The sequence below is a fragment of the Sphaeramia orbicularis genome, chromosome 14 (genome assembly GCF_902148855.1).
Source record: "Sphaeramia orbicularis chromosome 14, fSphaOr1.1, whole genome shotgun sequence".
Taxonomy (NCBI): domain Eukaryota; kingdom Metazoa; phylum Chordata; class Actinopteri; order Kurtiformes; family Apogonidae; genus Sphaeramia; species Sphaeramia orbicularis.
Window position 1 is genome coordinate 37,769,256 of NC_043970.1, and position 25,026 is coordinate 37,794,281.

A 25,026-nucleotide genomic window follows, 5' to 3' on the forward strand; every position below is an offset into this window, starting at 1 on the left:
GTGTGAGTAGGTGCGAGCCCCCACGCTCAGGCCTGAGGCGAGCTGCTGTAAAGTCCTCAGCAGCTCCTCTGAGATGTGAGGCTCCCTTTGATGTGAGCAGCCATGTTTGAAGCAGCTCTGGGTGGTGGTGGATGAGGAGGGGGTGAGGACGGTGGGGGTGGGGGGGGCATCATCCAAATCTGCCCTTCTTCCACTTCCACACGGGTCTGTGGGATCTCAGCAATCCTGCTCTCTGCCTTTACTGCAAATTATATGTACAAGTACCCAAGCACTGACTGTATAACTTAGAAATGTTGAGTTTAGAGCTTGAGTTTGTAAGTTTTACAGTGATGTAGGAGAATATGTGCACAGAAATAGAATGAAAATATGCAGTATGTAATTATATTTTCATCTGTGTCTGTGTTTTTGCTTTGTATCTTACAAATGGGTGGTGCCATTAGAGTACATGTTTGATTAGCTCAAAACAGACATCCTCATGTTCTGTAGCTGGTGTCATCAGGCATTAAGGTGGATTTCTGTGACCTGATATGTTTCAGTGTGGAAAAGAGTTAATATACAATTAACTATTGACTGTATTTACTTTATTTGCTTATCTTGCACATATGCATTGTAGGTTTTATTCTGTGTTCTGTTTTTATTGTTTATCTTTGTTTATCTTATCTTATCAGACCAAACCCCAACTGTAGGAGGGACTTCTGTACTTTTACTCATCAATGTTGCGTGTGTGGAGTGTTGAGATAGTTGCAATCTGTAGTTTACCACTAGATGGCATTAAATAACACACACTGAACATTTAATCAAATTGGAGTATAGACTCAGTTATTTATCTTAAGGCGGCCTTACACTGTGCGAGTTTAGAGACGATTTCTCACTCGTGCGACTATTTCTGGGATCGGGCCCGATGTGCCTCTAATCGTGTGTCGTGCTTCGTGCAGTGTACATGGGGTAAAGAGAAGCGATTAGCACCTCACAACCACCTCACGACCAGCAATCGTGTGTTCGCAAGGAAAACAGAGCTGTTTGAAATCCTGCTCGCTCCTCATGAGTGTATCGTACTGTCAAAGCAGTGCCACGAACCGATGTGCCTCAAATTCTCATACTGTGCATGCGCGAACACAGACGCATACAGTAGCGTACAAGCTAACAGTAGCTGGCTGTTGTCCTAGTGCAGTTTAGCTGTTGCAGCTTACCTCTAGTTCCTGGATGACAGCCCATACTGTCCACGTCTGGACAACCAATGCCTGCACCAAACACATCGTTGTCTTTTCTTCTTTTTTGATTCCTCACAGATAATGGCACATATTACCAAAGCAGCTCGTTGGTTTTTGTTTAGGACTACCATTTCGTGACTCACGCCAATGCACAATCGTCTATGCACTTTTACGGATTCCTTGGTATTTTAACGTTGTATTTCCGGATACAACACTCAAACGTGTCGTGCGTCCTGTGGTGTATGGTCCTACAGTGTGAGCAGTTAGGTCGCATACGAGCGTCGGTCCGTGCAGTGTGAGAACAGGAATCGTGAGCCTGACTGTACGACTGATTCGCACAGTTTGAGATGGAGCTGCGTGCAACGATCGAAATAATCGCACAGTGTATGGCCGCCTTTACTCGCACCACTAGATTTTCTCAGTGTGTAATCATTTGCTAACATGTCAGTTACAAGCTGCAACAGATGGATGTCAATGTTTGTGCTGTAAAAATGAGAGACATTTTGGGATGCATAGTATTATAGTTATACAGGGTGTCCCATAAGTCTCCATACATAGGAGACATAATACATTCCATACATATATGGTTCTAACATGTATTTCTTTATATTTCTTCTTTGTAGTTCTTCAGCAGTGGAGGACACGCATTGAAATGTGTTCCCGACAAAATGGCAGTCATATAGAGCATATTATATAAATAAAAATGGTTTATGTCAAGAAACGTTTATTTTTCCTATGTATGGAGACTTATGGGACACCCTGTATACCTCCAATAAAAGGAAAGACTGTGTCCATTTAACAGGGCTGATTATTTTAGCTTAGCAACTGATCTTTTATATAGTGAAGAAAGAAAGAACCCCACCAATACTGACAGCTGATTAATCCATATATTAATGTGTAACCTTCACACATGTCAGATGTAAAACTTGTATCAGAGGGAGGTCTTTGTTTGTTTTGTTTAACGTCCTGTGGATGCAGTGACTTTGTGCAGCGTCTTTCACAAATCACAAGGTAGTGGCCACGTTTTTACTTACAGCAAGGAAACTAATACAGCTTTAACCCATAAAAACCCAAACATCTACTGTTGACCAAAAGCATCTACTGATCTAAACTGTTGCATACCTGTTGTTCCACTAATTTCCTATCAATCCATGTAAATAATTGGTGTAAAATACAGTTTGTCATCTTTTCGTGGTCATCAGATATGACCCATTTGGACGTTCAGAGGCTCTGCAGTTACCATGGAAACACCGTCATCTTCTACAACATTGATTCACCGGTAAAACCCATCGCGTTTGATAAATGACAGTGGATGGAGACACCTGGTTTATGTTCAGTTAATGATATATATTTTACTGAAAAAGTCAGTTTTTCTTCAGTTTTCTCTGTTTTGGATATAATAACCCCCGACCTTTAATCTGAGTTTTTATGAACATCTACATGATTAGTAAATGAAATATAAGAAAATACTTGATTTTCACGGAAAATTTACAAAATACCATTTGTGATTTAAAAAATGGTGATAAATCACATAAGAAAGGTTAAATAGAGAGAAAAAAATCATTTGGGACGGACCACAAAAGTCACACTGGGTCTTCATGGGTTAAAGGTGTTTTTTTGTGTGTGTGTGTTTCTTATATTTATACTCAGCTAGGCAAACCATGTGTTAACCACAGACTTTAGAAAGTCTAACTTGTGACAGATTTGAGGTCAAAAACAAGTTTATTTTGAAAAAGAGAAAAAAAAATGTGATTGAGGATCAGTTGTTGTCAATAGTCTGCTAGAAGTAACTTGTTAGCTCCCCTTAATGTGATATTTTGTCATGAAACACCATCAGTTTACATTAAGGACAGTTTCTGATCTCTATCCATTAAATTCAAAGTCACACAGTGTCAATATACAACACAGATGGGAACTTTTTCAAAATATTTCATATAGAAACTCTAACTGTTATTTATCAAGGTGTAAGAGTTTAGATGGATCGGTACTCATGTTGGCATTCTCATCTCCTCTAAATTGTAGTAAATTGAAAGAAAATGTTACAAAATGCTGTATTGAGTGGAGGACTTCAGAGATGATCAATATCACCATCCATATCAGTGCGTTTTTACAGCAAACATTGATATATCACAAAACTACGCATGGTAAAGACTTGATAATCCAGTATATATTCTAAATATGTTGTGTATTTAATGTTAATGTTGTGTAGTTGGACTGGACAGCTGTATTCCCCAAGGGGATGGATAAAGTGTTGAATATTTAATAAGACAACAACTTGAGTTACTTAAAGGTAAACGTTGAGGGGAGGATGAAGGCAGCTGTGTCTGAATCTATATGACGGTCAATTAAAATAATGTGATCATCAGTGGCGAAGGCATCACTGAGCTCAACAGCAACAAGAGCTGCATGTTCGCTGCAGTGTGCTGTTTAGAATATGATTACTTGTAGCGACTAAGTGAAATCCTCGCTGTTCTCTATTCAGAGGAGGTGAGGCAAATTACAATTTTGAGAATTATTTTTGCCCAGGCAAGGAGCTAATGACTAAACGCACCTTGTTACCTTGTTATAAACGCAATTAAATTTGACTTCACAAGTCACTGTCTCCCACAGTGAGTCAAATTATGCAAAAAGACACAAATAGCACTCTTATTTTAATAGAAGTCTGATCTAGCGGTGTTGCGCAGTGCTCATATGGGGGCTGTAGACTTTGAAAAGAGAAAAGCATGAAGAATAAGCATCGCTGCCATTTTTCTTTAATTATTTTGCTCAGGAAGTCTGTGTGGGCTTTAATGGTTCTTTTCACTAATTGCTAGAATGCCAACTTTATGTGGAGATGTGTGGTTTCCTCTCTCTCTCTCTCTCTGTCTCTCTGCCTACTTTGTTAATAGCAGCGGAGTAAATGTGTGATAGGGTAATTAGCCTAATGAGTTGTGGCATTTACTATAAAGATCCTTCTGGATTGTCTGCATCTTATTAAAAAGCCGGTGAGGCTTTTGTTTTTCAGGTTGCGGATGTGGTGTTAACGGCTGATGGAAACTGATTTGGCTTCGAAATGGAAACATGCACTTAATTGAAAGAGACATCATAATACATCGTTCTTTATCTTTGACAAAAATGTCCTTGTGCGCTCATAAATTGCACGGGTAGAAGAGCTTTGTTTACCAGAACATGCTACTTTAAGGTCACAGTCTTCACGCTTTTGCTCGAGTTCACCGCTCGCTCGCTTTACAAGTCGACAAGTAAGGAAATCAATGATAAACAGCAGAATTCCTCTCAGGCGTTATTACACATCTGCTGAATACACTAAGAGCCACATTCAGCGCTTTACCATCGGTCTAAGGACTGTTTGACAAAGAACAGGATTACATAAAGAGTTCTGAAAGAAAAGACCCAATCTGTTCTTCAGATTTATTTTTTTTGCAACAACTAATTTATCAAACACACTGAACAAAGAATGACTTAAATATTTGTTCACGATATGCTTCCCATTAGCATCAGGAAGAAGTAAAAAAAAAAAAAAAAAAAAAAAAAACAGGAATAAGATTTAAATTGGTTGTAGTCTGGGTTTGACAGTGGTGGGATCCATGCCGAAGGATGCCAGTGTGGCAGTGCACAACGCTGTATGGGGCATATTATCATTCACTCTTCTCCATGGTAGGTCTTTGCTGAAAGGCTCTCCCATGCTGGTCATCTTGGGTGTTTTGCATTGAGTCTGGTTTTAAAGGGTTTGTGCGTGTGTGTGTGTGTGTGTATTTGTGGGAGGGTTAACACGCTGTCATGCTGACAGTGACCCGACTTCTATGATGCAGGAATTTACTCAGCCTCTATGCGTTTATGGTTGTATATATGCATTTGTGGTTAATGGTGTAAAAGACGTGAAGATTTTGAAGACCTCTCAAGTCCTGCACAGCGGGAGGGAACGCTTTTAATTTGACACGTTGGAGGACGACAACAGCCACATTTGTACTGGCTTCTGTGTTTGTCTGTTTCTGTAATGCACCATAAAGTCTGTTTATCCTCACCGCTACAATGCATCAATGCATCCTCGACCACTGTGCTGCTTTTTCCAGCGGCGCAAAGACTCTCGCTGTCTGACGGGCTTAAAACAGGCCGTGCCTCCTCCATTTAGCAGGTCAGCGTGTGTTGGTGCTCAACCGTTGCCGAATGCAGGAAACTGTGTCAAAGCTCAAGTGGTTTTATTGGCTGTTTCTTTCAGATATCCGTTTTTATGAGTTTCCTCACTGCTTGACTTTGGATGAGAAAGGAAGTCCACGATTTTATTTTCTTTCTTTCTTTTCTTTTTTTTTTTTTCCCCAACTTGGGTAACTTAGTAATGCATGTTATCTTCTCTGGACAAAAGAGTGGCCTACAGCAAACGGAATAAAACCGCATTTGCTCTTTACAGCTGTCAAATAATACCCCCTGGACAGACAACAATATTCATCCATTCAGGCTGAAATTTTATTTATTTTTTTTTTGTAAGAAAAAGTGATTGGATTAACTCAGCAGTGAGTCATACCACAGACAGAATAGAAGAAAAATCACGGCTTATACCATTTCCCATCTGTGTCTATTTCCTGCGGACTTCAACATAGATCATTGTTGACTGTGTTGCAGGTTGTGGTTGGTGATGTAAAGGTTGCATGGTTTCAGGATTTGGTTCCGGAGACCAGAGAGAAACACAACCTCAAGTGAAGTTCACAACCAGACACAAGAAAAAAAAAATAGAGGGGGAAAAAAGGGACTTTGAAAAGAAGCGTAAAAGGAGACAGAAATTATTCAGATAGTGCCAGGGTTTTCTTTGTGTGCGTGTACAGTGGATGTGTATGTGCATAACCCCACCCCATGCACACTCTTACACAGGGTATGCTTCAGACATGTAGCCTGGGGAAACGGGGGCCTTGTCGGGAGCAAACACAGCAGGGCTCCACCACAAACCGGCTTCTAATATACGGGGATACAGCAGGCCTGATTAGGATGGCAAACAGTGGGGAGCAGAGAGAGACGGAGAGAGACAGACCCAAGTCGAACCAACTCGTGTACACGAACACATGAACGCATACCTTTAAACCCCACCCCCGTCTCTACCTCCCACCTCTCTCTGTACCCCCTTGGTGGCCTGCCAGATTATTGCGAAACCAGGCAAACAAGACTCGTTCCTTATGAGACTGTGTTGGTTTGATTTGAACATCAGGCACGGCTCTAAATTTGCAGATTTTTGTCATGTCGAGGAGAAATCCTGCTGTGGCGATGAGTCTGGTTTATTCCAAGTAGGATGTTGGTTTATCATTCAGGTGACATTGGCATAAGACTGGACTCGCTGAGGTCTGGGAATAGAATGGTGTTGCTTAAAGTGTTTATATGTAGTATTGATATTCCAAATTTTCACTAGCGGGAGGAAGTCTGGTACTGGAACACCCTTTGGGCGTTTTCACACTGCGAATCCCAGTACCGTGGACCCCAAAGTCGGCTTAGTTTTATCAGTTTGAATACAAACATTCCTTGCTTGAGTACCGTACCTGAGTCTAGCTGAGAAGGTAGTCCTGGGTACGGACCACATGGACTCCAGTGCGGTACATTGCAGTGTGAAAGCGATCCATGCCGAGACCGCAAGTCACGACCACGAGAACATAGACCAGTGGTTCCCAAACTTTTTTGGCTCATGACCCCATTTTAACATCACAAATTTCTGGCGACCCCAGACATTCAAAACAGAGACATTTGTTTATGCTAAAATTAATTTGTTTTTGATCATGTAATAGTTTACAATGCTATGTTGCAAATAAACATTAATTTTAGATGACATTTAGTCTGTATAATGTATATTATTATGGATGGAGGCAGTAAAGCCAGGTGTAGATTACTGCACAAAGTGAGAATTTGATTTTCCTTGGTCAGGATATGTACAGTCAGTCCAGCTTGGATTTACAAGGCTGACAATTAATACTGAACAAACAAGAACTCAAACTATGAATTATGAAAGAGCTGCAGCATCTGAAACTGACCACAATGAACATTTGAAAGATAAACAGAACCATTGTGCTTCAGTTTCAGCTTCAGAGTTTGTCATGTCTTTTATGGATTGGGATTGTCTCTCTCAACTCACCATAGATTTTTTTATTAGTAAGTTTTAGTTTATTTTTATCAATGGTCTCTATGCACAACCCCACTACTTCCTGAACTTCAGGTGGGTCCTTTATTTCCTGTCTTTCATTATTGGACACACTGATTAATCCAGGTGTGCCTAATCAGTCAGCTGTCCCAACAAGTAGCAGACACACCTGGATAAATCAGTGTGTCCAATAATGATAGACGGGAAATAAAGGACCCACCTGAAGTTCAGGAAGTAGTGGGGTTGTGCAGAGAGACCATTGTTAGAAATTTCAGGCAACCCCATTTGAATTCCAGTCGACCCCATGTGGAGTCCCGACTCCTAGGTTGAAAAGAACTGCCATAGACGGTGCTCATGTTGTCTCCTGAAAAAGCCTCGGATTCAGGCGGGAGGGGCTCGCCTTATCGCCCGAATCGCTCGGTGATATATCAGGGACAACGTACACACAAGGTCGCTCTTCTTCTCTTTGACTCAAACAGGCTAACAGATAGACAAGTATTTCCTGTGAACAGAACAGTCACTCGGTTGATGAGGTAAGGGTTTGTCTTCTTCTGACTTCCACGTTTCTTAGATAGCTACAGAATTCCTTCCACACCGCCACCTACTGTTTCGGCCTTGTAACACCCACTTGTACTCGGGCACGGGCTGCAGTATGAGCTTATGAGTGCAACATCTGCGTGAAAGGTGTGAGTGTATCCAGGTATCCGGATACCCAGTGTGAAATTGCCCTTAGGACCAAAACCACCAATGAATCAACACTATGTATCCACAGACTATATAACTCACTGAATAAAGTAAGCGCGCAGTAAAGTGCTGTAAGATTTATTCTCAAGCTAACATGCTGATAAGGAAGTTTTCTATGTGCTCTGATTCAGTGAAGTGTTCTCTGTTCAGAACCTACATCACACCACTATACACTGCTCAACTGTGGTCAAACTATAAGAAAATAAGTCTGCAGAGGTTCAAAGTAGCCTGTAATGATGCATTGAGGTTGCTGCTTCATGTCCCTCGGTGGCATAGTGCCAGTCAACTGTTTGTGACCACAGGAGTGCCAACTTGTGAGGCACTACTAAGACAGTTGATGTTTAGTTTTATGTGTCGCCTGGATGAATCAGAGAACCGCATTATAGAAGCTCTAGTTAGCCCCCTGAAAAGCTGCTATCGTTTTACCTCTAAACTGAGACGGCATTGGTGCAATAGTTTGTATATTTTATAATGTGTTTAATTTTTTTATTTTTATTATTATTATTTTTTTTAATCTCCTTTTTATTCTTTTATTTTTATTTTATTTATTCTGTATGTTGTGTGCTTATGGTTTATGGACCTGTGTCTGCAATAAAGTTATTATTATTATAAATCTCATTGGTATTATGGTTTCAAATTTTCCTCTAAAACTCATAGATGCTTGTTTTAACAGTCAAAAAAATCCGGTCATAGAATCTTCACATGCTGCATCAGCTGATAGTTTACATTATAGCTCTGTTAGCTTAGCGCTGTTAGCTTAGCTCTGTTAGCTTAGCTCTGTTTATAGACTGAAAATACCCACAGTAAAACCAAAAATCACCTCTGTTTTCTGTACAGTTTGTGCTATCAGTAGCTGCACTAAAGATCCGTTTGGAATCGTCGCAGTTTAGTCTGAACTGTGGATCAACAAATAGAAACTTGGCAAAGATAATAACATCCCATAATAACTTAATACCTTCATAAGCCTCAGAATCAAACTCACCCGAGTAGAAGAAACGCTGCCATTTCAGCCTCAAACTCCATTCTTTTCATTTACAGCTGTGTCCAGTGGAAAACAACAACAACAGTGCTTCTAGCGTTTATCACCCACTCACTTCACTTTTATCACCCACTCTAAAAGTTGATTCTTATTGGTTCTCATTCCATCTGGTCACTGTCACTGGTGTTACTTTTCCTCACCATGGGAGACCGGCAGAGTGACTCACTACTCCCTCTAGTGGTCGCATTGCTGGAAATAAATTCAGTTTCTATCTCTACAATCTAATACTTTGGCAGAACTTGAGAGCATTTTATTCTAAACACTAAGATATTTTTCCATCATTTTTTAAATATTTTACCATAGAAATACTACATATAACCCATTTAAAAGCAATTAGATTGGTGTAAAGGCATGTCCTGTTTAATTGTCACCTTAGAAAACAAACTGAATATTTTGAAAAGAAAATGATGCAAGAAACCACAGTTCGGTGTTTAACCTCACACAGCATCAGTTATGGTTTCCTGTACTACATGAGGAAAAGATTTTATTATATTTTTTTACATTATTTTTCAGTATTGTAGATGATTAATTTATCAAGACAGGGGTAGTTGTTTGTTTACCTGCTTTACTAGTTTACTTCCTGTCCCCTACCCCTTTCTTGATAAATGAATCCTCTACAACAGGGGTGTCAGATTCATTTTAGTTCAGGGGCCACATATAGTCCAGTATGATATAAAGTGGGCCGGACCAGTAAAATAATATAAATAATAGGATAAGAACTTTTGAGTGAAAAAAGTAAATTCCATAATGAAAATGTTTACATCTACAAATTGTACTTAAACATAACATGAACAAATATGGACAACCTGAAAATTCTTAAGAAAAATAAGTGCAATTTGAACATTATTACACCTTAGTTTATCATTTATACATGTGAATCACAAGTTACAGATCACAGTGGATCTACAAATTCACAAAACATTAAATAACAGGGAGAATATAGTTAAAAATCCACATTCTTCTCTTAAGACATTTCAGATATTCACATTTTTTGTAAAAGGCTAGTCTGTAAATGTCAACATTTTTGTGTAATTTTCCTTTTTTTTTTACACAAGGAATAGAAAAATTTTTAGTTTTCATTGTTATTTAAATGTTATTATGATAGTAGATCCGCTTTAGACTGAAATGACCTAAAATGATTCTAACATTATTGATTGTTAATATCTTCAGTGTAATGTTTTTAATTTCACAAATTCATCCCAGGAGCCGGACTGAACCCTTTGGCAGGCCGGATTTGGCCCTGGGCCGCATGTTTGACACCTGTGCTCTACAATAATTATATGGAAGACCCTACCAGAAGTTATTTTTCAGTCCCCTAAACCATTTTGCAAAGACATGGACTTGTACATTTTTTTTTTTATTATTATTTTACAACTTTTATCATTTTCCACCTAAATCACTCATCCTGTCAACTAATCCAGACAATGGTTGTTGTGCTTGTAATAAACCCCAGCACTGAGCGAACATAAAGCTCAGCACAGCTTTTTGTTGTCACTGTAGAATTACAGTCTGCTTAAACTCATTAACCCATGCAGAAACAGAGATCCATTTCCAGCTTCTGCAGCAGGGCTTAAAGCTGTTTTTAATAAAACTTTAACCAACAGCATGCTGGGATGTTGTAGTTCAGATTCTTCTTGTTTCAGCTTTGAGCCAAGATAGATGCTGCAGCTCTATGTAAATGCAATACAGCTTTTTTTCCCCTACCATTTTGGCTGATCACACTTTTAGTTCAGTTGTGTAAATATTGAGACTAAATATTGGCCTAATACAACCTGTTTGAACATTTGCTGACTTGGGTTTCTTGCCAGACAGGACTTTGAGCGAAACGGTGCACTCACATAGTTGGAATTAATATAAATAATGGTAAAAATATATAAAAATAGTTATTTTCTTGCTCTAAAATTAAGTTGTAGAGGGTGGTTATCACTCTTAAGCTAGAGAGGCTTTAAATGCTTTGGTTAGTGGGAAAAACATGAAGCAGAGTCGACAATTATCTCTTGACAACAGCACATTTTTGGGGTATTATAATCGCGGTTAGTTCTAAAACATGTAATATTCAGCCACTTAAGTGCTTTCTAATCGAATTATTGAGCAGCCCCTAGTTTCCTCCCCCAGATCCTTACCCACCCACCATAAAGCAGATGCCACTAGAACTGCCACGTCCCTCACCTTCATGTTTAAGTCATCACGTACCCTGCTGGCCTCTGATTCTCCGTTTCGGGGTTTTTCGTTGGTGACCCAGCACGATGCAGTGCTAGAGGGTGGGGGACCGTGCTGACTCTACTCACTGGCCGTCCTGTAAATCGTTCTTTTATGGCCCTTGTAATGATCCCCCAGCCGGCAATCTCCACTCCGTCGCACTGCAGATAGAGCCTGCCGCTTCTGGCACCCGACGTGGGGGGCTCAGGATGGTTGGAGGTAGTGGGAGACTGGAAAACACACATTGCATGACCATACACAGACACAAGCTGCTATGTTCGCGTTCATAAAAATGCATGCCTTTTCACACCCCATCTACCTTAATCCTAACTTCCTGTGTAAAGGTCATAGAAAAACGCCAAAGGGTAGTGTTTTTACCTCGCTGTAAGTTGGCAAGGTCCAACTGTGCGCGATGGTACGTCGTCAAGGATAGATGTTTCCTCATGCAAACCTTGATTGCTTTGATAGTCATAGCCTTTTTACATCATTTATTCCAAATTTGGTTGTTAACCACAGGGAAACAGTGACAGGGTAGGGCTTAAAATTCCCATAGAGCAGCTAACACCAAGGCCAATCTGTAAAACCCATAAGAACGTCGAAGATAACGACTGAACTGTGGCAAATATCACTATATACCAGATGAGCTAAAAGATCCACCTCAGGTTTTTGCAATGCTTTTGTTCCCTAGATACTGTATAATTCTCACTGTGTAACATTTCGGTTGAGCAAAGTCTGCTGAACAAATGCAGTTTTAGTTTAATGTGTCTGTCTCTGAATGTTAATTTGACTCGATGCCATTAAACAAGATATGCATAATTGTTTCTTTTATAGAGTGGGAACAGCAGAGAAGATGTAGCTGACAAATGTGATGTCTTGCCAAGTTATTGTAACTTAGAGGCTTTATTGTTAGCGATCATTAAGTATAAAATGTAAAAAAAAAAAAAAGCAATAATTTCGGTTATTCCAAAAAAATTTTGGCTCCATTTGCCTGGAAATAAAGAGGTGTGATGTGCAATCTATCAACGAAGTAACTGCACACATTGAGCAAAAAACAAACAGCTTTTGAGTTCACCTGAAATGTGATAAATATATAGCCGTGAACACAAATCATCTCTTACAAAAGGTTAATTTTTTAAAATATTTGTTGAACATCTGCATCAGATTTTCTTAGCGAACAAATTTTGTGATATTGTTCCTGTCATTACAATTAGCACCTTTAATTGCCATATGTTTTGTATTTACCATGCTGCATACATGGTAGTATATGTATTTAACTGCTAAACCTGCTGTATTTCTGCACTTTCTACCCATAATACCCTTGGGTTGACAGCAGATGTCTGTGTCTATTTATGAAGCAAATTAACTTAAATCAAGTGTCAGTTTTTTTTTTTTTTGTCTTATTCAGCTTTGTCTATACATATTAGCACTTGTAAAATGAAAAAAAAAAAAAAAAGAGAGAAAGACGGTGCAGTGAAACACAGATCCTCTCACCCCATTGGCAGAATTAATCACTTTCTGTAATAAAAATAACAGATTGAATGTGAGAGTAAATAACTTGTTAAGACACCATCTGCAGTGCTGAGAGTCACCCTGTTTGCTCTCAGTTATAGTCCCCCCGCTCCTTTTACCCCCACCCAGATTCTTCCCACCCCCCCACCCCCTACCAGAAGACATTAAACAGACAAGGCAGAGGCTCTCCACTCTGCACGTGACCCCGATGTTTAGTATTCCTGCCACGTCTGGCTGAGGGAGCGGCATTAAATTGGGATCAGGCAGATTAGAGTATAATATAGACGACTATTAAAGGCTGCAAATGAGAGCCATGGGTTAGAGCCTGAGCAGGGGCCCAGCCTTCCTCCACGCCAGTGCAGTCCCCTGCAATATGCAAGTACCACACACATATACACCGGCAGACAAATGTACACGTCTAAACCAGTGGCACAGCCTGAAATAAAAATATCAGACGTCATCATTTCAGACCTAGAACAAACAATAAAGTGTGCATTGCATTTCTTGTATTTTCTGTAGGTACTGTAGGTAGTAAGGGTGTCTATTGGCAAGAATCTGGCGATACGATACAAATCACAATACTAGGATCACAATACGATATATCACGATATATCACGATACTGTTAAAAAGGCAATTTTTTGTTTGTTTCTTTTTTTTAAATGATTATTTCCTTGAAGAATTGAATTACATCAGAAATATGCACAAATACTGAACACATTTTTATTTGATCAGAACAGGATCTAATGCTATATCACAAAATGTTCCTGGTTTCAAACTTAAATTTTGTTTTACAGACATTACAGTTTAAGATCCTGTTCAAATGTTCATATTCTATTAGTTCAGAACTAACATCATAACGTTATTTTTGTGCTATCCCAACAACGGAACTAACATTATTTAATAGAAGAGTGTTAAATAATAATAAATAAAACAGAGACAAAAAAGAGAACCAAAAAATAAAAAATTAAACTCCACAATATCTGCTTTTGAATAAATACCTAAAAATATTGATGCAGTACTTTTTAATATGGATACAGTATTGTGAAATGAAATATCGCGATATATTGCAGAACCGATATTTTCTAACACCCCTAGTAGGTAGATACTCAACCTAATTCACAATAAAAATAAACTGATATATGGTGATTGTTTCTATCACATGCAACCAAATCAGAATCAGTTTATTTGCCATTTGCAGAAAAACTGCATTGGAAAATAACTTTCAAATGCTCAGCATAAAAATACATAAAAGACAGTACGTAGTAAAAAAAACAATGAAAAATTACATGCATAACAGCACTTAAGACTAAAATACACTTGTAGCTACAGAGAGTCCTACCCTAAATTCTTCAGTCCAAACAAACTAAAACAACCCATAAATTAGCAAGGTTATAGTAGTTTTTTGATTTTTCATGATACAGTTGTGGAAAAAATGATTAGACCACCCCTTGTTTTCTTCAGTTTCTTGTTCATTTTAATGCCTGGTACAACTAAATGTACATTTGTTTGGACAAATATAATGATAACAACAAAAATGGCTCATGAGAGTTTAATTTCAGAGCTGATATCTATTGATTTTCCATGTTTTCTTGATAATAACCAAAATCACGTCAATATCTATGGCATTGTACTGACAAAAACAATGCTTTTAGGCATTCCATGTCTGTTTTAGTCACATGATACACACAGGAGGTAGTACTTGATTGTATAACCATTGTTTTTGATGACTTTTGATGGTCTAATAATTTTTTTTACATGACTGTAGTTTAGTTTTCTTTAGTTTTGACTCTTTTTTTCCTCAGTTTTTAGAACAGGTTTGCTAGTATTTATTAGTTTGTTTTTTTCTGAATGCTTAGTTTTTTTGTTTAGTTAAATGTACATACGTGTGTGTGTGTGTGTATATGTATATATATATATATATATATATATATATATATATATATATATGCATACACATACCGCATAGTTGTACGTCTTTATAACACCCAGTGATCCCCAACACCTCCCTCATCCCTGTAACTCTTACTAACCCTAACCCTAAAATACACTTGTCGCTATAGAGAGCTGGAGTCGTTCCCTAACTTCTGGAAAAAAAAAAAAAAAAAAAAAGATCAGTGGTCATTTACAAGAGATGAACAATCTTTAGATTCCATTTGAGTTTTGCTGCCATTTACATATGTGACGTTGATAACTTTATGAGACCAGAAAGATATAGATTGTAGTAAAGACTGTGAAGAAATATTTCGTTATGTGTTAAACAGCTGAATGGACTGCGTCTCTTGTCAAATTTGATACACACAAATCACCTCCACAAAAATGGCACTATCTTACATTTTACCTGAATGTTCAAGATTGAGGTGAAAAAGTATCAGAAGAAGTGAAACTCCATTACAGTCTGGTGGACAGACATAGGTGCAACTTATTTTTATGTGTTTTCACGGTCTGTTTCTTTAATAGTTTTACCACAAAATGTGACTTTCTTGACTGTAAACATCATATATTTAAATGAGGGAATAATCCGATCATAATCTTTCACCAGTGAGTCGCAGTACAAGTTTTGTCTGACACTTATTTAAAGGTAATCAGAATTAATAAACAGTAAGATGTCCTAGAGATATTTTTGGTGACCGTTATGTCACATAAACTGTATAATTAGTGGACGGACTAATCGTGACATTGTTTTTTGGATTCTGAACTGCGATCCTGAAGCCAATTGGTGACTTAGCCATCACCATGTTGGGTTTTTGGAGCCAGAAGTGACCATATTTGAACAAAAGGGGTGGAACTGTAGATCCAAATAACCCATAAAGACTCAAACAACCACTGTCGACTAAAACTATCTACTGTTCTAAAATGCTTAATAGCTATTGATCCACTGATCCTATCAATACATGTGAATAATTGGTGTAAAATACAGTTATTGATCTTTTCATGGTCATCAGATATGACCCATTTGGCTGTTCAGAGGCTCCGTAGTTACTGTGGAAACTCTGTTGTCTTCTATAACATTGATTCTCCAGTAAAACCCATGGAGTTTGATCAATGACAGTGGATGGAGACGCATGTTTTTATGTTCAGTTATTGATATCTTTGCTGAAAAAGTCCTTTTTTCTTCAGTTTTCTCTGTTTTGATATAATAACCTTTGAATTTACTCTGAGCTTTGATGAACATCTACATGGTCTGTGAATTAAATATAGGAAAATACATGATTTACAGTGAAAAAAAATGCAAAATAAAGAGAATAATATTATAATAAATGGTGATTGATTACTTAAGAAAGGTTAAATCCAAAATATTACCAATTCATGTCAGAAAAGATATGTAATGTGTTAAAACTTTAATAAAGATCTGTGTTTTAAAAAAAAAAAGTTAAATCAAGAGAAAAATTTGAGCACCAAAAAACCAACAACGAGAGTTCAACTTTGGCATTTTTCTTAAAATTTTAAAAGATGAACCAGAACACTTAAGAAGTTTGAAATAAATGGATGAGACCAGAAAATGTCACCTGGGAAAAACGAGCACTGACTGAGATAAATTCATTATTGGAGTCTATTGGAGGCAGCACTTTTTGGAGCTCTACTTCCAGTGTCCATCAGCAGCATTACAGCTTTAAGATTATTTTGGAGCCATGGTTATTGCCCCTCAAAAAATGGTTTCGCTGGAACCAGGCTTTTTCTGTTGTTGCCCCAAAGCTGTGGAACTAGTTTCCCTTAGATGTTAGACAGGTTCAGTCTCTGCCTGTTTTTAAATCACGTCTAAAAACACACTTTTTCTCGTTGGCTTTTAATCAATAAGTGAGATGTTTCTTTTTTTTTTTTTTTTACTTCTTATGCTGTTTTTATCAGATTTTAATTTGTCTTTTTTTATGATGGTTGTATTTTGTTGTTCTTAGCCCACTTTGCACCCCGTGTTATTTACTTATTTAATTCCTTGTTTTATGATTCGTGTACGGCAGCTGTAAAGTTCTTAAAAGGCCTTATAAATAAAGTTGGTATGGTATGGTAATTGTGTAAAACTAAATCTGCATTCCATACATGTAGCAGTTCATTCTGGATCAGTAACTCGGCCAAGGAGGTTTTGTTTTACATAATAACTACTGCACAGACTTCCGTGAAACTTGGTTGAAGGGTTAGGATTAAGCTAAGGACGAACCCTTTAAATGGAGCAGGTCTATAAAAAGGAGCTGTTTTTTCACTTTTTCTAACATGGTGTGAGATAGGACGTTTGATTGAAATACAGAGCTGGGGGGCCTTGGCGAAGGTATGCGCTGTTGGAGTGCCCTTCTACTCATACGGTTTATCTGAAGGATCTTATGTGAGTGACATTCCCTATAAAAGGCACATGGTAACAATGTAGGTGAGACTCTGAAGCCTAGCGCTGTCACTGAACCATATCCTATCCACTTAAAGATCTTTTTTTGATCTCTAGCTGAACCTGTCCCTATGTTCAGCATGTCCTTTAGGGAATGTCATGGACCGCCATGCTATTAAAAGTACAGCGAGGCAGGAAGAGTGCTTTGAAGCGGAGCTCATTTCATGTATTGAAATCTTTTCTCTTAAATTTAGCTGCTCTATTTAAGTCCATTAATGGATCTTCATGCATGTGTACTGATGAAGTAAAATGGGTCATTTAGTTTTCATACGTACTGTTGACATGATGAGGATTTCAAATAACTACTAAATTTGATTGAAAAAATAATGGTATAATTATGCATTTCTGGACAAATGTTTCGTATTATATATGATATTAGATGAAACAGACACACGCTTTAGTGAAGACCGAATGCTCTGTGTACAATATATGCTTTTTTTTTCTTTTTTTCTTTTTTGTCACCCTGTTAAAATTGAAGACCAAATCCTTTATTTTAGCCTTGACATTCTGCTCACCATTGCACAGTTATACAGGCAGGAATATCATTTTCTCCCCACACATTAGCCTTTGTAGGCTTAAGTGTAATGCAGCTGCACATACTGAACCAAAGCCAGACTTTGGATTTTAGAAAGTGTTTGGCTCTACTGTCATATACAAAAAAAAATGCCTAAAACAAGTGGTGCCAAGCACAACAAACCCTGCCCCTCGCATGTATTGTATCTTATTTTGCGATCCAGCTGATGTCATCATGTCTATGCGTGTGATGATATCAGCATATCAATTTTTCCATATGTGTGGAAAGTTTGAAGTTAATTGAAAAAGGATTGATGTTTTTAATAGACATTTGAAATGGTGCCCATTGTAAGTAAATGGGAGAAGAATTAGATTTAAGAAATTCATTAAAAAAAATTAGAATTTTGACCTACTTTTCCCAAAATGTAATCAGATCTATTCTGGGTCACTGGTAATCTATAAATCCAATTTGGTATGAATTCACCCAATAGTTTTGCTGCTACAGACATGTGAAATTTTGCCCATTATAAGCAAATGGGGAAAATAAAAAATAAAAAAAAATTCATAAAAATTTGGAACTTTGACCTACTTTTCCCAAAATGTAATCAGATCTATTCTCAGTCACTGGCAATCTATAATCCCAATTTGGTATGAATTCAACCAATAGTTTTGCTCCTAGAGTGTTAAGAAACAAACAAACAAACAAACCCAACCAAACATTATACCCTTTGCCTCCCCTTCAGGGTGCGGGTAATTATCAACAGAGTGCTTAGAATAAAGAGCTGTGAAGTTCTGCCAAAGATGCCAGTGTATTTGGTTGCAGAGATATGAAGTGACTATTTCCAGCAATGGGCCGGGGGATTTATGTGACCACTAGAGGGAGTAGTGAGTCACTCTGCCGGTCCACCATACACCATAGGGCCTTTGACGAACGCATCAGACTGTGACCAGATGGAATGAGAACCACTAAGAAACAACTTTTAAAGTCGGTGAAAGTGAGTCGGTGATAAAAACTAGGAGCTAGAAGATGAACTGGTACATATAAAGTTGAATAATTTCGTAATTCTTTAATACATTAGATGTGATGCAGTAAAATACTTTATTTTTTGTCATAATCTTTTAACAAATCCATTATAATCAAACCATTCTCAGTCCTACTGTGTTAATAAATTCTTGCACAGTTCCCTCTGCCATTCCAAAATCTTTTATATTCACAATATAATTATAATTTAATTGATGTAAAAGATGAATTGTTCTTTTGTTTGTAAAAAGGGGCATTGCTTCTTTTTTAATGTTTTTCCTCTAGAAATTTTGAGTTCCTTGGATGCCCCCCCCCCCCAAAAAAAAAAATCTAGCAATAAAACTGTTGCTATGTGGTTTATTGCCTGAAAAATGATGTATAGATATGTTATGATTCATATTTAACACATATATGACCAGAACTGTTTCTTTCTCTGTCTTTATCCCTTCAGACATCCGTTGTTCCCCCTGCTGGCGTTGTTGTTCGAGAAATGTGAGCAGGCTACGCAGGGATCCGAATGCATCACATCAGCCAGCTTTGACGTGGACATCGAAAACTTTGTGCACCAGCAGGAACGAGATCACAAGCCCTTCTTCAGCGAGGATCCTGAGCTGGACAATTTGGTGAGTCAACCAGTACATATGGGAAGAACACGACTGTCATGTCACTTTACAGCATTGAGACGGAAACGTAAATACAAAAACATGTCATGATCAGGAAAATGAGTATGAAACGACCAATACAGGGTTCCTGTGAGGTCTTAAAAAGTCTTAAAAGTCTTGAATCTGCATTTAATACCTTTTTGAAGTCTTTAAAAGGTATTAAATTTGATATGATAGGCCTTCATTTCTGTTTCCATAATCTTGTTTGCTGTATTTAGTTTAAATATCCAAGCTGCAAATCTGTTCCAATTTGACAATTTATATTGAAATTAGGAACCAGTTATCGCTAACTTTGCAGCCCCCACTGAGAAATGACTCAGAACGGTGGGAATCAAGCCGTTGGACTATATAAATATATTTTCCTAAATTCTAGGAGTCACAAATTTTTTGCCAGTATTGCCGTGAAATAGGCATTAAATTCTGTAGTCTTAAAGTAGTCTTAAAAATGTCTTAAAAAGTCTTATGCTGGAGGCAAACCACACCCACATTTTTTGGTCCTGTTTGAAAATTCCAACTTTTTGGAATGATGTTGGAATAAAAATAGAACAGATTTTCTTTTTTTTGTTTTTTATTTTCTCTTTTGCAATGTACAAAAAATGCAATAACTACCTTTTTCCAACCATAAAAACATTTGTAAAATCAGTAATGAATGCTTTACAACTGGTGACAACAAATGTTAAAACAAGATTCCCTGTTGTATTGAAAGAAGGAAAAAAAAAAAAGCAGTGCGTAGTTTTCAGGCATTAAAACCCACCTTCAAAAAGTAAAATGCCTTAGATTATTAACAAAAAAATATGTACAAAAGTTTTCAAAAAGAAGCACTGCTTTTAATAATATTGACAAAAGCACTCATGTCTTCGCTGAACGTCCTCCTCTTCAGACTTTGTCACTATTGTTAGGAGATCTTTCTGATGATTTGACAATAATTGCAAAATGCCTTCTAAAAATCTTTGGTGCTGCAGAAAAAAAAACAAAAAAACAACAATCACTCGTAAATGGCTTCAACTTGATCCACCGGTGCTGGAGGACTGGTTGAAAATTGTTGATGAAATTCACAAAAAAAATAGAGAGATTAACATTTATGCTGAGGCTGCAAGATGAACTTTACATAAAAAGATGGAGCAAATGGATGAGTTTATTTAAAAACAATTAATGTGTGGTTTGTCTCATAATCCCGTGAAATGCTTTATAAACTGCTGCTCTAAAAATTTTATTAATTAGGTAACTTGATTGCTATTTCATAACTGTAACCTAAATGATCATTACTATTACACTGTGACTATTATCTTTTGCAGATTGTTTATGTTCTGTATGACAAAATGATAAATAACTAATAAAAACTAAGTGTCAAAAAAAAGGTCTTAAAAAGTCTTAAATTTAACTTGTAGAAACCTGTAGTAACCCTACTATAAAAACGTTGTCATAACCATTGTGTTTCCTGGAAAGGCAGTTTTAAAGGAAGTCCCTCCCTTTTTTATTCACACTAATAGTGCCGACTTTTAACTGTAGTCACTTTTCCATTGGACATCTGCGCAAAACTTTACCGATATTTATTAAATGTCGAAAACAGATTTTTCCATTAAATCACAAATGCGATGATTTGTTTATTTATTATCGCGAAATGACACGAGAAGTCATTCCATAAACATGTCGACGAACGTAAATATGGTGTTGATTTACAGATATATTCATTATTATTATATATTAGCCCTCTATCTCGTACTAAATTAAAAAAATGATTGGGTTTCCTGGTGTGTCCTCAAATACCGCGACATGTTTCTCCTTCTTCGCTTGTTGTAACGTACGTCAACATCCGGTTTTTTAATTCACCTGACTGTAGTTGCAAAAAAAGTTCTTTCCATTGCAGTTTTTGCATGATATACCATTTACGCTACACCAGAAAAACCACCTCCTGCCAGCACAAAATCTTTTAATCGAAAAATGAGACTTTTGGCGAAATTGTCATTTTTCCACTAGGCAAATTTTTATGCGCAATTTGAGGGTCAATGGAAAAGCCACAAGTGACTTTTATCACATCCATCTGCCAAAGGAGGTAACATTTTCTTTGCCCACCAAAAAAAAAAAATGACATCTGAACTCCCCGTGTATCCACCAGCAGGATTTCTGGCAACGCTAAACTTTTGGAGCAATCATGATCTATGCAACTTTCTATTATTTGCTAGTGTCGTTTTATGTCTTATAAAATGACTGAAGGGGGTGTTTAATAAATCTGTCAACACATGCTTTTCTGCACCATTTTTCCAACACATCCCGTCAAGACAACCACAAATCATTCCCTCCTTTTTCGTGTAATCTTTCCTATCCTCCCCCTGTACTTCTTGCACTACAGCTAGCTGTAATTACAAATTAACAGAAAGAGGATGCTGATCATGTTCTCTGAGAAAAGAGGGGGAGGAGTTGCAGCCTCACAGACAAAGACGAAGACAAGAAAAAAAAAAAAAAAAGAAGTGCACTCTTGCCATTACAGTACTTGGGACGGCACGCCGACAAGTGCGAAACAGTCAATTAACCCTGCATCTGTGTGTTTTATGAGGCGCCGGGTGCGGGCATCCCTCCCAGAGGGCACTAACTCTTCCACAGGGCAGTAATGTTACACTGGGCCTGACTGGCTGTGATGGGTGGAAGAGTTACTGGTCCCTTGATTAAGCGAGCGCAGTTTAATTAGCTGATTTATCTCCTCCTTGGCCAAGCACTTTCCTGTCCATTCCGGTGACCTTCAGTTGTGACTTTGAGAGTTCACGCCACCGAGTACTGCACAAAGTCAGGAAAAGCCGACTGAATTGTTATCGCACATTAGCGTAATGATTCCTGAAAGCATTGAGTTGGAGTCTTTTTATTGTTGTGTTTGTCATTATTAAAGCTTCGACGCTTGATAGTTTTTTGAGTAAAAAAATCCATGATTACCTTTCAGCTTATTGTAATTCAAGTCGACCAATGGGAAACAAGACTTCTATCCCCTTCTCTGGATTCTGTTTTCATGCTAACCCAGCTAGAAGAGGAGGTGCTGACTGTGTTTGATATGTGTTTAACCCTTTCATGCATGAATTATGAGAACCATAATCAAGATTTTTTTTTTTTCCTGAGTGTTTTTATTCCTCTTTAGGTGTGGAAAAAAAAGTGATTGAAATTTTTTTTTAACTTATTTTTCATGGAGTTACAAAAAAATCCACTCAGCTGGACATCATGCATTTAATTTTAGAAGCAAAGAAACATGAATTTATTGATATACTGTGTGAGAACTATGAGATAAAAACATTTTCAATGCTGCTAATCTGATGTTTTCTCATATTTTAACATACTCTAACACTAGTTATTACTCACTTCATGGAGATGATATGCAAAAAAAACCCCAAAAACTTAAAAAAGAAACAAAAACTGTTAATTACAATTGAATCACAATTACCAGTTTTTTTTAACACTCAAACATGTTAGTGCAGATCACGTTCATCTAGAACAGCAAATTTATAGTGATGGTATGAATGTCAGTGTGTGGGATGATGCCTAAGCGTCCACTGTATTGGCTGATATGGAACTAAAAAAACAAAATCCTTGAAAATACAAGAGAACAGCTGTAGAATAACTGTCCACTGTAGTGACCACTATGCATGAAAGGGTTAAATGGGCAGGTTCCGTGTGTAATGCTAGTGGACACAATGGGTTACACGCGAAACCTGGAATGAGACTGAGTTTCATGAAAAACCTGCATGTCTGAATTAGAAAAACCACTAGGATCACCAAATTTAACAAAGTGACTTTATTTATAGCTGTATATAAGACCATTTCAAGTCATGTTTTCATATCAAATGCACTGACACCTAGGTAGCTTTTCATGTCCCAGTTTTGGTCCTATTTTTGCACCAATATTTTACTAAAAATTCATTAATTTTGAGATTGCTCAGAGCAAGAATATGTATTTTTTGGAATTTATCTGAGGTCATCTTTAGCTACATCCTGGGAGGGAATAAGTCTAAATTTCTTTTTTTATTATTGGGTCTAAAAAGCTAGCAAAATGTCAGGTATCAAAATGAACCCAGTTTCATAGAAGCATCGATATATTATCTAAAAATACAACCAGAGGATAAAACAAATAAGTCGCACACTTGTATTAAAAGACTCAAGATCCAGAAAAGAAAAGAGAAAAGAAAACTGGTATCTCCCTCCCTCCCTAAAAACACATTTTGAGTTAACGTCTGCATTTTTACTGACTCTCAAAACAGTGTTTAAGGGTTACATTTTGTTGCCTAATCCAAAGAGGATAGAGAGTCATTTACAGCTAATAACAGCCTCTCTTAACACTCCTAACATGTACCGGTGTTAATATCAAGCTAACGACAGATTTAAACCCAGTCAGCATTTGTACATGTGTGTGTGGTGCTGAGACGGTGAGAACAAAACTCCACAATCAAATGTGACCTGACCTGGTTCTAACAGCCAATGTGTCCACGCACAATGTGCAAATGTGCAAACACAATGTACATTTGTTTGCTTTTTTGAAAGTGACGATGAGAAGAATGTGAGAATACTAACATTTATTCTTCCCGAGGTCACAACGAAAACAAGCAGGACATTCAAGCATTAATTACAACAACTGGCAATAAAAGAAAACAACAAAACAGCAATGTTTAGTTCTTACACCAATTAATATGCCAAAAAATTATCACAAAAAGACACTCAAACATATCCTAATTGACAATAACTAATAATTAATGAACTAACACATTTAGAATCAAAACAACCATTAAAATATGTAATTGACACTCGGTGCAGTGATATAGTTTCCAGTGTTTGCACAACATAATTACTTTAATGTTGTGATTATGTGAAGCTTAAACTCATTTTTCTCTGAATAACAGTTGTTCTTCATTTCTTTGTGAGGCCATTACTGGTAGTGAAATGTTCAATAATAGCATGTCTCTATGCAGTGGTTATATTTAAAGCATTTGTTTTTGGTAAAGTTAAGTTAATTCTGTTGGGTTTCTGTAAATTGGCTTAGAGTCTGGTTTTGACCAACTCTATATATATATAAAGTGTCATGAGATAACTTTTTTGTTGTGATCTGGCGCTATATAAAAATTTGATTGATTGAGTGATTTGATTGGTTTTCCCCTGTAAGTTGCTTTGGAAAAAAGCATCTGCCAAATGCATAAACATAAGTAGAAACACCCCACAAAAGCATATTTTCTATTATTACAGTGTCTATTATTATGTTATGTTTTCATCGGGGTTTATCTCTCTGTCTGTCTGTCTGTTAACAAGATAACTCAAAAAGTTATGGAGGGATTGTCATGAAATTTTCAGGAAATGTTGATACTGGTACAAGGAACAAATGATTCAGTTTTGTTGGTGATGGGGGGTTACTATAATTTTCAAGAAATGTTGATACTGACACAAGGAACAAATGATTCAGTTTTGTTGGTGATGGGGGGGGGGGGGGGGCAGACGGGACTGATCTGCCTTGACGGAGGTCTGCGCTGTCCGAGTGCTTTTCTAGTTTGAGTATTAAGTGAGAATCTGTATCGTATACTGGAAGGTCTCAGAGCGTCTGTGTGTTGCTGCAATTCTGACAAATTAAGATGTTTTTACCTGGCCAGTTTGGTACCTACAGTTGAAGAATAGTCCCAT

At 37.4% G+C, this 25,026-nt stretch overlaps 1 protein-coding gene across 1 annotated transcript in view; it reads left to right on the forward strand.

Moving 5' to 3' along the window:
- The window catches only part of pknox2 (pbx/knotted 1 homeobox 2), a 152,306-nt gene that overhangs the window by 86,699 nt on the left and 40,581 nt on the right, over window positions 1-25,026 (forward strand). The window contains exon 4 of the mRNA XM_030153219.1: window positions 19,173-19,344. Within this exon, the coding sequence (XP_030009079.1) occupies window positions 19,173-19,344 (172 nt within the window). The remainder of the gene's footprint in view (window positions 1-19,172; window positions 19,345-25,026) is intronic.